The following is a 12,557-nucleotide window of genomic DNA, read 5'->3' as shown; positions in this document are numbered from 1 at the left end:
GGATTACAGGCATGTGCCACCACAGCCGGCTAGTTTTGTATTTTTCGTAGAGGCAGGATTTCTCCATGTTGGTCAGGCTGGTCTCGAACTCCCGACCTCAGGTGATTCACCTGCCTCGGCCTCTCAAAGTGCTGGGATTACAGGCGTGAGCCACTGTACCCGGCCATTTAGCATAATTCTTAAGGGTCCTAGGATTTTCAGAATGGTAAATGAGCATTGGCTTCAACTTCAAATCACCAGTTGTGTTAAACCCTAGTAAGATAGCCTGTCCTTTGAAGCTTTGAAACCAGGCGTTGACTTCTCTCTAGCTATGAAAGTCCTACATGGCATCTGTTTCCAATAGAATTCTCTTTTGTCTACATTGAACATCTGTTGTTTAGTGTAGCCATCTTCATCAATGATCTTAGCTAGATCTTTTGGATAGCTTCCTGTATCACCTTGCACTTTTATGTTATAGAGGTGACTTCTCTCCTTAAGCCTCATGAACCAACCTCTGTTAGCTTCAGCCTTTTCTTCTGCAGCTTCCCCACCTCTCTCAGCCTTCATACATTGAAGAGAATTAGGGCCTTGTTCTGGATTAGGCTTTGTCTTTTTTTTTTTTTTTTTTTTTGAGACAGAGTCTCGCTGTGTCGCCCGGGCTGGAGTACACTGGCGTAATCTCAGCTCACTGCAACCTCCGCCTCCTGGGTTCAAGTGATTCTCCTGCCTCAGCCTCTCGAGTAGCTGGCATTACAGGTACCTGCCACTACACCCAGCTAATTTTTTCTATTTTTAGTAGAGACGGGGTTTCACCATGTTGGTCGGGCTGGTCTTGAACTCCTGACCTCGTGATCCACCTACTTTGGCCTCCCAAAGTGCTGGGATTATAGGCGTGAGCCACCTCGCCCAGCCAGCTTTGTCTTAAGGTAATGTTGCAGCTAGTTTAATCTTCTATCCAGATCACTAAAACTTTCTCCCTATCCACAATAAGGCTGTTTTGCTTTCTTATCTTTGTGTGTTCAACAGAGTAGAACTTTTAATTTCCTTCAAGAACTTTTTCTTTGCATTCACAACTTGGCTAACTGGTGCAAGAGGCCTAGCTTTCAGCCTGTTTGAACTTTCAGTGTGCCTTCCTCAGTAAGCTCAATCATTCTAGCTTTTGATTTAAAGCAAGAGATATGTGAGATTCTTCCTTTCACTTGAACAGTTGGAGGCCATTGTAGTTTTATTAGTTGGCCTGATTTCAATATTACTGTTTCTCAGACAATAGAGAGGCCCGAAGAGAGGGAGAAAGATGGGGGAACAGCTGGTGGATGAGGCAATCAGAATACACACAACATTTATAGATTAAGTTTGCCGTCTTATGTGGGCAATTTGTGATGCTTCAAAACAATTACAATAGTAACATGAAAGATCACTGATCACAGATCACTGTAACAGATATAATACTGAAAAAGTTTTAAATGTTGTAAGAATTACCAAAATGTGACACAGAGACATTAAGTGAGCTTCATGCTGTTGGAAAAATGGTGCCAGTAGACTTGGTTGATGAAGGGTTGCCACAAACCTTCTACTTGGGAAAAACACAGTATCTGTGAAGCAACGAAGTAACTATCTGTATGACATATGGAAAGGAGACCTAGGCCAGGCACAGTGGTTTACACCTTGTAATCCCAGCACTTTGGGAGGCTGAAGTGGGAGGATTGCTTAAGGCCAGGAGTTCGAGACCAGCCTGGACAACATAGTGAGACTCTATCTCTACAAAAAAAGTTTTTTTTACAAAAATGACCTATATGGTGGTTCCTCAAAAAATTAAACATAGAATTACCATAGGATCTAGCAATTTCACTTCTGGGTATATATACAAAGGAATTGAAAGTGGGGATTCAAATAGTTATTTATACACCAATATATAGAGAACATTATTCATAATAACCAAAAGGTAGAAACACCCTAAATGTCTATTGAGGGGCAAATGGACAAACGAAATGTGGTCTATACATACGATGTAATAGTATTCAGCTTTAAATAGGAATGAAATTCTCATACATGCTACAACACAAATGAACCTTGAAGACATTATATTATGTGAAAAAAAGGCAGACACTGTATTGTTCCACTTATATGAGCTACATACCAAGAACAGTCAAATTCATAGAGACATAAATTAGATAATGGTTATCAGGAGCTGGGGGTAGGGGGCAACCTGGAGATATTATTTAATGGTATAGATTTTCATTTTGGGATGAAAAAGTTCTGGAAATACACAGTGATGATGGTTGTACTTAATCCCATTGAACTAGTATAAGTAGTGGGATTAAGTAAATATACTAAGTATATCTAGTATACTTAAAAATGGTTGAAATAGTAAATTTTATATTATGTATATATTTTACCACATTAAAAGAGGTGATCTAGAAATACCATGCTACTGTAAAAAAGAACAAGAAATATTATTTTTATTTCTTTTAAAAAATTTTTCTTTTATGCCAAATCACTTCTCACCTGAAGGAAGTATTTCTAATATTGATATTGTCCTAATATTAAGAGATTTCCAAGATAGAGTAAGGGTAAAAAAACAAACAAAGTGCAGAGCAGTGTGTATATTATGCTATCTTTTGTGTAAACAATGGAGGATAAAATATATATTCATATTTGTTTTTATTTGCATCAAGAAACATGCAAGGAAAATAAGCAATTAATAAAAGTTGTTACCTCCAGGGAAGCAAGAGGAGTGGTAGTGAAACATTTCAATATATATCCTTGTATATACTTTGATTTTTGAACCATATGAATGTATTATCTAGTCAAAACAATTTTTTTAACAGAGGACTTAAAATGAATTTATTCTAGTGGGATCAACAATTGGAAGTCACAGAGAATGTAGTTTTTTAGAAGTGTTGATTAAATATTGCTACTGTGACAACCACTTTCCCAGACAAGCGAGGTCCAGGAATCAGGGATCTGTGCCAATGTTGGGTGTTTCAAGAGCCTGGTTTAGATGCAGAAGTGGAGTTCTACTTTCCCATCTACTTCAGGCTGCAAAGAAAACATATTTTGCATAGGTAATAAAGGCAGACTCTCTACGTTCATCAATATCAAGGAGTCAGAAAGAAGGAGACAGTCATTGTGCCTGGGGTGAAGTCTCTTACCACAGTGTAAGTGCTTCAAGGCTGGCCATAGCAATGGGGTCATTAAAAACAGGGTTTGCCAGAGCCAGAGACCCTGAAGTGTTCAAAATGGCAAACTCTCTAGATTTTGGGAGGCCAAGGTGGGCAGATCACTTGAGGTCAGCAGTTCAAGACCAGCCTGGCCAACATGGTAAAACCCTATCTCTACTAAAAATACAAAAATTAGCCAGGCGTGGTGGTGCGCACCTGTAATCCCAGCTACTCAGGAGGTTGAGGCAGAAGAATCGCTTGAACCTTGGAGGCGGAGGTTGCAGTGAGCTGAGATTGTGCCATTGCATTCCAGCCTGGGCAACAGAGCAAGACACTGTCTAAAAAAAAAAGTTACTGAAGTTATTAGAATGGGTAAGCAGTTTATTTTTCTCTGCCTCATTGATCTATTTATATGTCTGTCTTCCTTACCACATTGTGGGAATTGAAGACATGAACTTTAGCTGTAGTGGAAAAAGCATGGACTTTGCAATCAGGCAGATCTATTTAAGTCCAAACCCCTTCTCTTTCTAGCTATTTGACTTTGGTCATGTTATTTTTATCACACTGAGCCTTGGGTTCTGTGTGCATCATAAAATTGTTCTAAAGATTAAGTGAGAGAAAAACATTTGTATATAATCATCTTGCACATATAAAATATTCAAGGGAAGTTTTGTCTTTCCCTTTTTGCATCTTTCACAGAGCTTTACATTTAAAAGGTATTCAAAATATTTATTAAATTGAATATGTTTCTCTTTACCTGTGAAATCTGAACCCTGTTTAAGGACAGCCTGAGGCAGGCATATTTCTAAGGCTTTTACCTTGAGCAATAATGTCATTGTTGCTAAATATTTTATCAAGCAGCTGTCTGTTATGTGCAAAGTGCTGTTTCTGCTTGCTGCTCTGGTCTATCTTTCCTGCATATCGTCAGAGTCCAGCTTAAAGCTTTTACTTTGTGAAGTCCTATTTCTTTTTTTCTGTTTACAGGACCTGTTCTCAACTTCAGTTTTTATAAGTGGGCATGACAGTCATTCCCTTATACTCACTACTCTTCAAAAAAAAACCCTCAACCACGTACTCTAGGGATGGATAAGTACAGGGATTGTTAAATATCTTTCCTTGTTTTGTCGCCTGTTTCTTGAGCACCAATACAGTGCTAGGGTAGATATAAGCAGTATTAATACATGATTCCTGCCTCCCAAGGAACAGTTTCTTTAGTAAAAAAGATATGCATGTACAAAAATGTAATTAATTATTTAATGATATGATATTACTTTTGTTTGCTGTTTTACATTTTACCATTTAAAATCCTATTTTTAAAAACACATTCCTGCTTGCAGTCTCTGACAAGAAAGAAAGTAAAACAAAACAAAACAAATATACCTAAGCACATAGAAAAAGGATTGGAAAGATATGCACCAAGATGTTGACAGAGCTTATCTCTGAATGGCGGTATTTTGGGTGGTATTTTTTTCTTTCATTTTGCTTACCTGGATTCTCTAGATTTTCAGAAATTTCGTTTTGAAGTTATAAGACATTCATCATTTCCCCCTCCTTGCTAACACAACAGTGACCCCTCTCTTTCTTTTGCATTCAGCTTTTGCGAGAATTGAAGCACCCTAATGTGATTGCATTGCAGAAGGTGTTCCTTTCTCACAGTGACAGGAAGGTGTGGCTGCTGTTTGATTATGCAGAGCATGACTTGTGGGTAAGTATAATCTCACTGTATTTCTAGGATTATTTTATATAGGTATGGAGCATATTTATATAAAATACATATTGTTAATGCACAGAAAGGAAAGCTTGCTCTGTTAGCCATATTTCAAAGTCAATATAAACATAAATGTTGATTTTGAAGAATTTAAGCAATAAACTCACATTTTACTGAGAAGATAGTATTTGTAATATTTAGAAATTTTACTTCAGAAAGATTTTAATGAATGGGAGACTATACTTTTTTTGGCCCGGGGGGGACGAACGGGGAAGGGAGTTTCGCTCTTGTTGCCCAGGCTGGAGTGCAGTGGCACGATCTTGGCTCACCGCACCCTCTGCCTCCCAGGTTCAAGCGATTCTCCTGCCTCAGCCTCTTTAGTAGCTGGGATTATAGGCATGCACCACCATGCCTGGCTAATTTTGTATTTTTAGTAGAGACGGGGTTTCTCCATGTTGGTCAGGCTGGTCTCGAACTCCCAACCTGAGGTAATCTGCTCACCTCGGCCTCCCAAAGTGCTGGGATTACAGGCGTGAGCCACCATGCCTGGCGGGAGACTATACTTTTATGCAAGTAATTAATGGCAGTTTACTAATATGTATAGTGAAGATTGCTTTAAGGATGTTTTTATCAACGTGTGAAAGAAGCAAAAAATTCTAATTCCTATCTTTTCAAATTAGGAATCAGAACATTTAAACACTTTATCTGAGGAACTGCTAAAAGTAACAAACTTCAAATCTGGCACTAAGTTAAAATTATGGATAATTAATTTAGCACCACTATGCCTGGCTAATTTTTCAAAAATGTTTTATAGAGACAAGGTCTTGCCATCTTGCACAAGCTGGTCTTGAACTCCTGGGCTCAAGTGATTTTCCTACTTTGGCCTCTCAAACTGTTGAGATTATAGGCATGAGCCATCGCACCCAGCCTTTTTTGTTTGTTTGTTTGTTTGAGACAGGGTCTCGCTCTATCACCCAGGCTGGAGTGCAATGGCACAGTTATGGTTCACTGCAGCTTTGACCTCCTGGGCTCAAGCGATCCTCCTGCCTCAGCCTCCCAAGTAGCTGGCACCACAGGTGCATGACCACACCTGACTAATAAATTTTGATTTAATATAATGTGGTTTTTCATCTATATAAGTTATAAATCTGTTGAGGAATAACTTTAGCAGACTCAGGTCTTAAAGAAACTTTCGGAGTGTATGCTATTATAGCAGATATGGACAAGAATTTCCAGTGTGTTTTTTTTTCAATTCTTTTCATGGATATTCACAGACATTGTATTTTCTCCATTTTTCTATATTCCCCTATATGTCAACCAAGGCTTACTTGACAGTGTATGTACTTTACTTTGAACATCAGTGGGGTGATGAAAGAAGATGATGTAGTACATTGGAATAGTCAGATCCTGTAGAACTGTACTGTCCAATACCATATTTCAAAATAAATATAATGATAAATGTTGATTTTAAAGAACTTAAGCAATAAACTGACATTTTACTGAGAAGATAGTATTTGTAATATTTAGAAAATTCACTTCAGAAGTATCTGAAGTGCACACATTGATTTTACCTGTTTCTTTTTTTTTTTTTTTTTTGAAACGGAGTTTCACTTTTGTTGTCCAGGATGGAGTGCAGTGATACAATCTCAGCTCACTGCAACCTCCGCCTTCTGGGTTCAAGTGATTCTCCTGCCTCAGCCTCCTGTGTAGCTGGGATTACAGGCATACACCACTACGCCCAGCTAATTTTGTATTTTTAGTAGAGACGGGGTTTCACCATGTTGGTCAGGCTGGCCTTGAACTCCTCACCTCAGGTGATCCACCTGCCTCGGCCTCCCAAAGTGCTGGGATTACAGGTGTGAGCCACCACACCCAGCCTCTTTTTTAATGTAGCTGTTAAAAAGTGGAAAGTTATACATGTGGCTCCCAGTATATTTCTACTGGAAATCACTGCTATAGTATAAACTCTAATTTTCTATTATTTCTTAAAATCAAATCAACGTTATTACTGAACAGTTTATAAAAATAAAAAAGCTGTATAAATAGCTTAATAATTTTACATACCATTTGGTCATCTTAAAGTTACTGGAGCACTATTGACAATTTCATCAGTATTGTTTGCATAGGATTTTGATGGTCCTCAGTGTCCATTTTATGTTTTGGACAGAGGCAGGTGTGGGATAGGAATGGAGGTGGAGATGGGAGCACTGCGGGGGCAGGTAGCATTTTTTCCCTTTCAGTACAATGTTTTTATAACCCACAATATAACGTGGATATAAAAATTTGAATATGGTGACCCAGTTGTATTTATTTCAATGGGATTGAATTTCCTATTTTTTTCTCTCTTCCTTTTTAGCAATTTCATATTTAACATTAACTCCCAGGAATATATTCTAATTTATTCTGTGCCAAAGATGAAACTTTTCCAATAATTCAAATATACACCTGATCAGTGATGTTACCCAAGTGTACTAAGTGCTAACTTTTTATAGAAAGTGAAGATTTACAGTTTTTCTTTCTTTTTTAAATCTTTCATTCTGTCAGTAAAGAATATAATACTCTTCTTCGGCAGCTCTTTCAATATCAGTCCTTTTTACCTTTTGGTCCTATTTAATGAAAATCTTAATGGTTTCAGTAAATTTAGTCATTGTAACCCCTCATTAACATGGTCACAGTCACCCTCAAAATAGATTGTTTTGGTTGAACTTATTATTCAAATTATTTTTCTTTGTGTCATTATTGGCCTTTAATAAGTAATTTTAAAATATAGAGCATTTGTTACAGCATTGATTGTGTTTTATTGTCATAGATATTAGCAAAGACTATATTATTATGTTTTTTTAATTTTTAGCATATTATTAAGTTTCACCGTGCATCAAAAGCAAATAAAAAGCCCATGCAGTTGCCAAGATCTATGGTTAAATCCTTACTTTACCAGATTCTTGATGGTATCCATTACCTCCATGCAAATTGGGTGCTTCACAGAGACTTGGTAAGTATTTTTCTTTTAAATTCATCAATACGTTTTTCCCTACTCTTTTAAAAAATATATTTTCTCCTTGGTACCATTATAATAAAACATTAATTATAGAAAAACTTGAAAATATACATAAGCAAAAAAGAAGATAAAAATCACCCATAAACCTATAATAAAAATATTAACACTATTTAACATTTGGTGGGTATCATTCCATTATATTTATGCATAGCTGTAAAATATCAGTGTGATTTTGAACAAATGATTACTGTACAATTTTAATGGAGTAGTCACATGTGAAGCATGCACATTTCAATCCAATTTGTTCTTCATATTATTGCTCATCATTAGTAAAAACGTAATTAATACTGAGTTCTCATTTTTCTTTCCCTTAAGATCTAAACTGAAATAATGACATTGCATCTAGTAAAAAGAATGTTATCAATATTAATAAACAAATGAGTAAATCAATCTAACAGGTGGTATATACTTATTAGGCAAATTAGCTGCAAGTTAGTGTTTGATTTTACTTTTTTTTATTCAGTATACATGTAACCATTATTTACTGATATCAAATTATATTGCTAGGTATTCATCTTCACGTTGTTATTTTAGTTTATGTTGATGCAAGTTTCTTTTGTTTGTTCTTAAGAAGATATGGTTATGGAATAGCTGTAATCCTCATTTTCTCCTCAGTTTATGTTGGAGGTTTTATTTTGGCCCCACAACGTGATTTCATGATCTTTTGTTTCTTAGGCTTTTGAGAATTCTGGGGATATGGTAGGGATACATCTAGGTAAATTCCATTTTATTAACTGATGAGCAGTGTTTATTGACGAAAGGATCTAGTTAGTATCCGTTGGGACCTTGTCAGTCAGGGCTACTCATCTGACTTGACCATTCTTGCTGTGATATTGTATAAATTGGGGTTAAATGATAGTGACCACAGAAGATGCATTTACCATATTAATGGAAGCATTTCTCCTTATAATTTTTTTTTTTTTTTTTTTTTTTTTTTTTGAGACAGAGTCTCTCTCTGTCGCCCAGCCTGGAGTGCAGTGGCGCCATCTTGGCTCACTGCAACCTCTGCCTCCTGGGTTCAAGCAATTCTCTGCCTCAGTCTCCCGATTAACTGGGATTACAGGCACCCACCACTATGCTGGGCTAATTTTTTTTTTTTTTTTGTATTTTTTAGTAGAGACGGGGTTTCACCATCTTGGCCAGGCTGGTCTTGAACTCCTGACCTCGTGATCCACCCTCCTCGGCTTCCCAAAGTGCTGGGATTACACGTGTGAGCCATCGTGCCCAGCCTCTCATAATTTTTAACTGTAAGATTCTTTGAGGCTTCCATGTGTCCACTTTACTATTAGCTATGAATCAGCATGTTTTAAAATGATTATTGGGCTGGGTGTGGTGGCTCATGCCTGTAGTCCCAGTCCCAGCACTTTGGAAGGCCGAGGTGGGTGGATCACTTGAGCTCAGGACTTCGAGACCGGCCTGGGCAACATGGCAAAACCCCATCTCTAACAAAAAATAGAAAAATTAGCTGGGCGTGGTGTGCTTCTGTGGTCCTCGCTGTTTGGAAGGCTGAGGTGGGAGGATGACTTGAGCCTGGGAGGTGGAGGTTGCAGTGAGCTGAGATCACTGCACACTCTGCCTGGGCAACTGAGCCAGACCGTATCTCAAAACAAACAAACAAAAAGATTATTGGGTACATGATGTTGTTCTAGATCATGAGAAGAACTCCTTCATAAACGGGCTTTTAGATTTTAATCTGCTGTGCACTTAATGAAACTTATGCAGGTTATATTTTTGAGGTTATGTTCATGTTTGAATCATTGATCAGAATCTTTTATTGAAGATTAATTTATCTGAGCTCCTCTCTCTTTTTCATAAAATTCTGTATTTTGTTCTAAACAGCATAGCTTAACATATTTTATTCATGATATTGTCACCTGAATGTCCACTGATACCAAAATTTAGTATGCCCAGGACTCAGTTTCCTCCCATTCGGATTTGCTGCTGCTTTAGTGTCCTCTCTTTTGGTTATGGCACCACCCTCTTCCTAGCCTAGAAATTTATTTTACCTCTTTGCAGACCCTTCTTTGCACTCCACATTCAGAACTTGTCAAGTTCTTTCGGTGTTGTCTCTAAAATATGCCTTGCACTCATCTATTTTCATCTCTAGTCCTCATTCCTAGTTCAGGCTTTTATTACCTCTTTCTTGCATTGTGATACTAGCCTCTATACTTGTCTGTTGTCAACAATCTGTTTCCCTTCCAATCCACTTTCTACCTTCTGACTAATTACTCAGCTCCTGCTCAAGAACTTTGAAATAGTTCCTCATTGCTTACAGACTAAAACTCTACTTCCTTATTTGGCTTTCAGAGTTTTACCAATTATAGCTTTAACTGCCTTTAAAATTTTTCTCTATCCCTGTCATCTGTCATGTATACTTTACTACTGAACTATTGAGTGTTCCCTGTCTCCTCCTGGGATTTCCTGCCTTAATGGCCTTTATTTCCCCTATCTTAAAACCCCTTATCCCTGTCTCAACATATTCAAATACTATCTGTCTTTCAGGGCCCAACACAAATGTTAATTAAAACTTACCCTCGGCCGGGCGCGGTGGCTCACGCCTGTAATCCCAGCACTTTGGGAGGCCGAGGCGGGCGGATCACGAGGTCAGGAGATCGAGACCAAGGTGAAACCCTGTCTCTACTAAAAATACAAAAAGTTAGCCGGGCGTAGTGGCGGGCGCCTGTAGTCCCAGCTACTTGGGAGGCTGAGGCAGGAGAATGGCGTGAACCCGGGAGGCAGAGCTTGCAGTGAGCCGAGATCGCGCCACTGCAGTCCAGCCTGGGTGACAGAGCGAGACTCCGTCTCAAAAAAAAAAAAAACAAAAAAAAAACAAAAAAACTTACCCTCATATCCATGTCTACTTGGAACCAATCTCTTCTTGTTGTTGGTTCCTGTTGTACTGCATCTTTACTTCTCTTACGGCATTTATCTGTTAGTATTATAGCAGTTTTAGAGATCTCTTAGAACATCTCGTAGCCTGTGAACTTCTTGAGAGAGCAAGATCTATGTCTGACTCTTTTTGTACACTACTGCCCCTGTACACAATAGGTGTTGAGGAAGTATTTCCTCAGTGAATGAGTATCAGGGAGAATAGTACTGACATTTTGGGGATCAGGCATTTGAATACACTATCCTCAATGAACATTTTTTGTTTTCTTGTATGTGTAAAGCACAGAGGGATGGGAACAACACAAATATGACCATGTCAAACACCTTCTTCTCAAGGAGCCTTGAAGAAATATGACATACACACAAACAATTATACTATAAGATAGATGAGAGAGAATGTGATTGTAGCTACATGAGAAGTACAGACTGAATCTATGCAAGGCCAGAAGAGCTTCTGAGTAGGGGATAAAGGTAATTTTGAAAGAGCAGGTTGCATTTGAGCTGGACTTTGAAGGATGACTAGAATTTAAATAGAGACTTGGGTGATGAGGGTAACCTAAGGGAGTTTTAGATGTAAAACTTCTGAGGTAAAGAAGCACTTGGATTATCTCAGAAAGGATGTGCAGTTCTGGTTGGCTCAAATATGGATAAGCTGAATTGCAGTAATGTGAGGTCGTGCTCAGAAGATATGGGTTGGAGCCTACTAGAGTTAACAGAGTTTTTGGGGTCTTTTTGTTTGTTTAAGTACTGACAGTTTGTGAGCAACAGAATGATTTTTTCCCCCACTAGAAAAACCACCACTGATTATTATTACCTCATCAATGGCATGAACACAATGTTGAAAATGCATTCTGAATATGGTTCTTACGTAGTATAGCACTGGTTTATATTTTACCCACACATTTACTGAATGCCTCCAACTCCTCAAGTGAGTAACTCTAATAAGATTTGAAATTTTGAACTGACTGGGCATGGTGGCTCATGCTTGTAATTTCAGCATGTTCGGAGGCCAAGGCAGGAGGATCACTTGAGCCCAGGAATTCAAGAGTAGCCTGAGCAACATAGTGAGACCCCATCACTACAAAAAATAAAAAATTAACTGGGTGTGGTGGTGCATACCTGTAGTTTCAGCTACTGAGGAGGCTGAAGTGGGAGGACTGCTTTAGCCCAGGAGGTCAAGGCTGCAGTGAGCCGCGATTGTGCCACTGCGCTCCACTCCAGCCTTGGGCAACAAATTGAGACCCTGTCTGAAGAAAAAGAAAAAGAAACTTTGAACCAACAGGAATCTAGTCTGTGATAGCCTCTTCAATTCTTGATTCACTAATCTTGAGTCCTGATATCTGTGCCATATTGTCATGGTTTTGCCAAAGTACTTTCAGGAGTAGATTTAAACTGTATGCTTGCTTTATAAATACATTCTGTAGTAGATACAGAAATATAAAGTATATGAAATATGAATATGGTCTTAAAAAGAGGATGATGGAGACATTTGAAAAATTATGTTTTGTGACCTTAAGAGTTGCTGTTGTAGTCAATGACTAGTTTTGTTTTTCTTAATGCTTCATTTTCTATTGCTGTAAGAAATTTGGCTTGACACTATTTGATAGTCACAACTGAGTGCTCACCATCTCTAAATTTCATTTGATGTGAGAAACCTGGAAAATCCGTATAATGAAATGTGTTAGAGTAAATATAAATTTACAGTATAATATAAAAAATTTAAAGTAAATAAAAGCCAGTGTTTTGGACATCACACACAGAG

General features: G+C 38.0%; 1 protein-coding gene across 8 annotated transcripts in view; it reads left to right on the top strand.

The window, feature by feature from the left end:
* Positions 1–12,557, top strand: part of CDK19 (cyclin dependent kinase 19) — a 206,357-nt gene that overhangs the window by 140,825 nt on the left and 52,975 nt on the right. For 6 of the 8 annotated variants that reach the window (XM_055391508.1, XM_031012405.3, XM_031012406.3 and 3 more), the window contains 2 exons: positions 4,735–4,845; positions 7,700–7,840. The exons of 1 other annotated variant lie outside the window; for it this stretch is intronic. In XM_055391508.1, coding sequence (XP_055247483.1) covers positions 4,735–4,845; positions 7,700–7,840 — 252 coding nt within the window. The remainder of the gene's footprint in view (positions 1–4,734; positions 4,846–7,699; positions 7,841–12,557) is intronic. One more of the 8 variants, XM_055391509.2, reaches the window with a different exon arrangement.

This window comes from Gorilla gorilla, chromosome 5, assembly GCF_029281585.2.
Source record: "Gorilla gorilla gorilla isolate KB3781 chromosome 5, NHGRI_mGorGor1-v2.1_pri, whole genome shotgun sequence".
Taxonomy (NCBI): Eukaryota; Metazoa; Chordata; class Mammalia; order Primates; family Hominidae; genus Gorilla; species Gorilla gorilla.
Note: the sequence above shows the minus strand (reverse complement) of the source record. Positions and strands in the feature narration are given on the sequence as shown.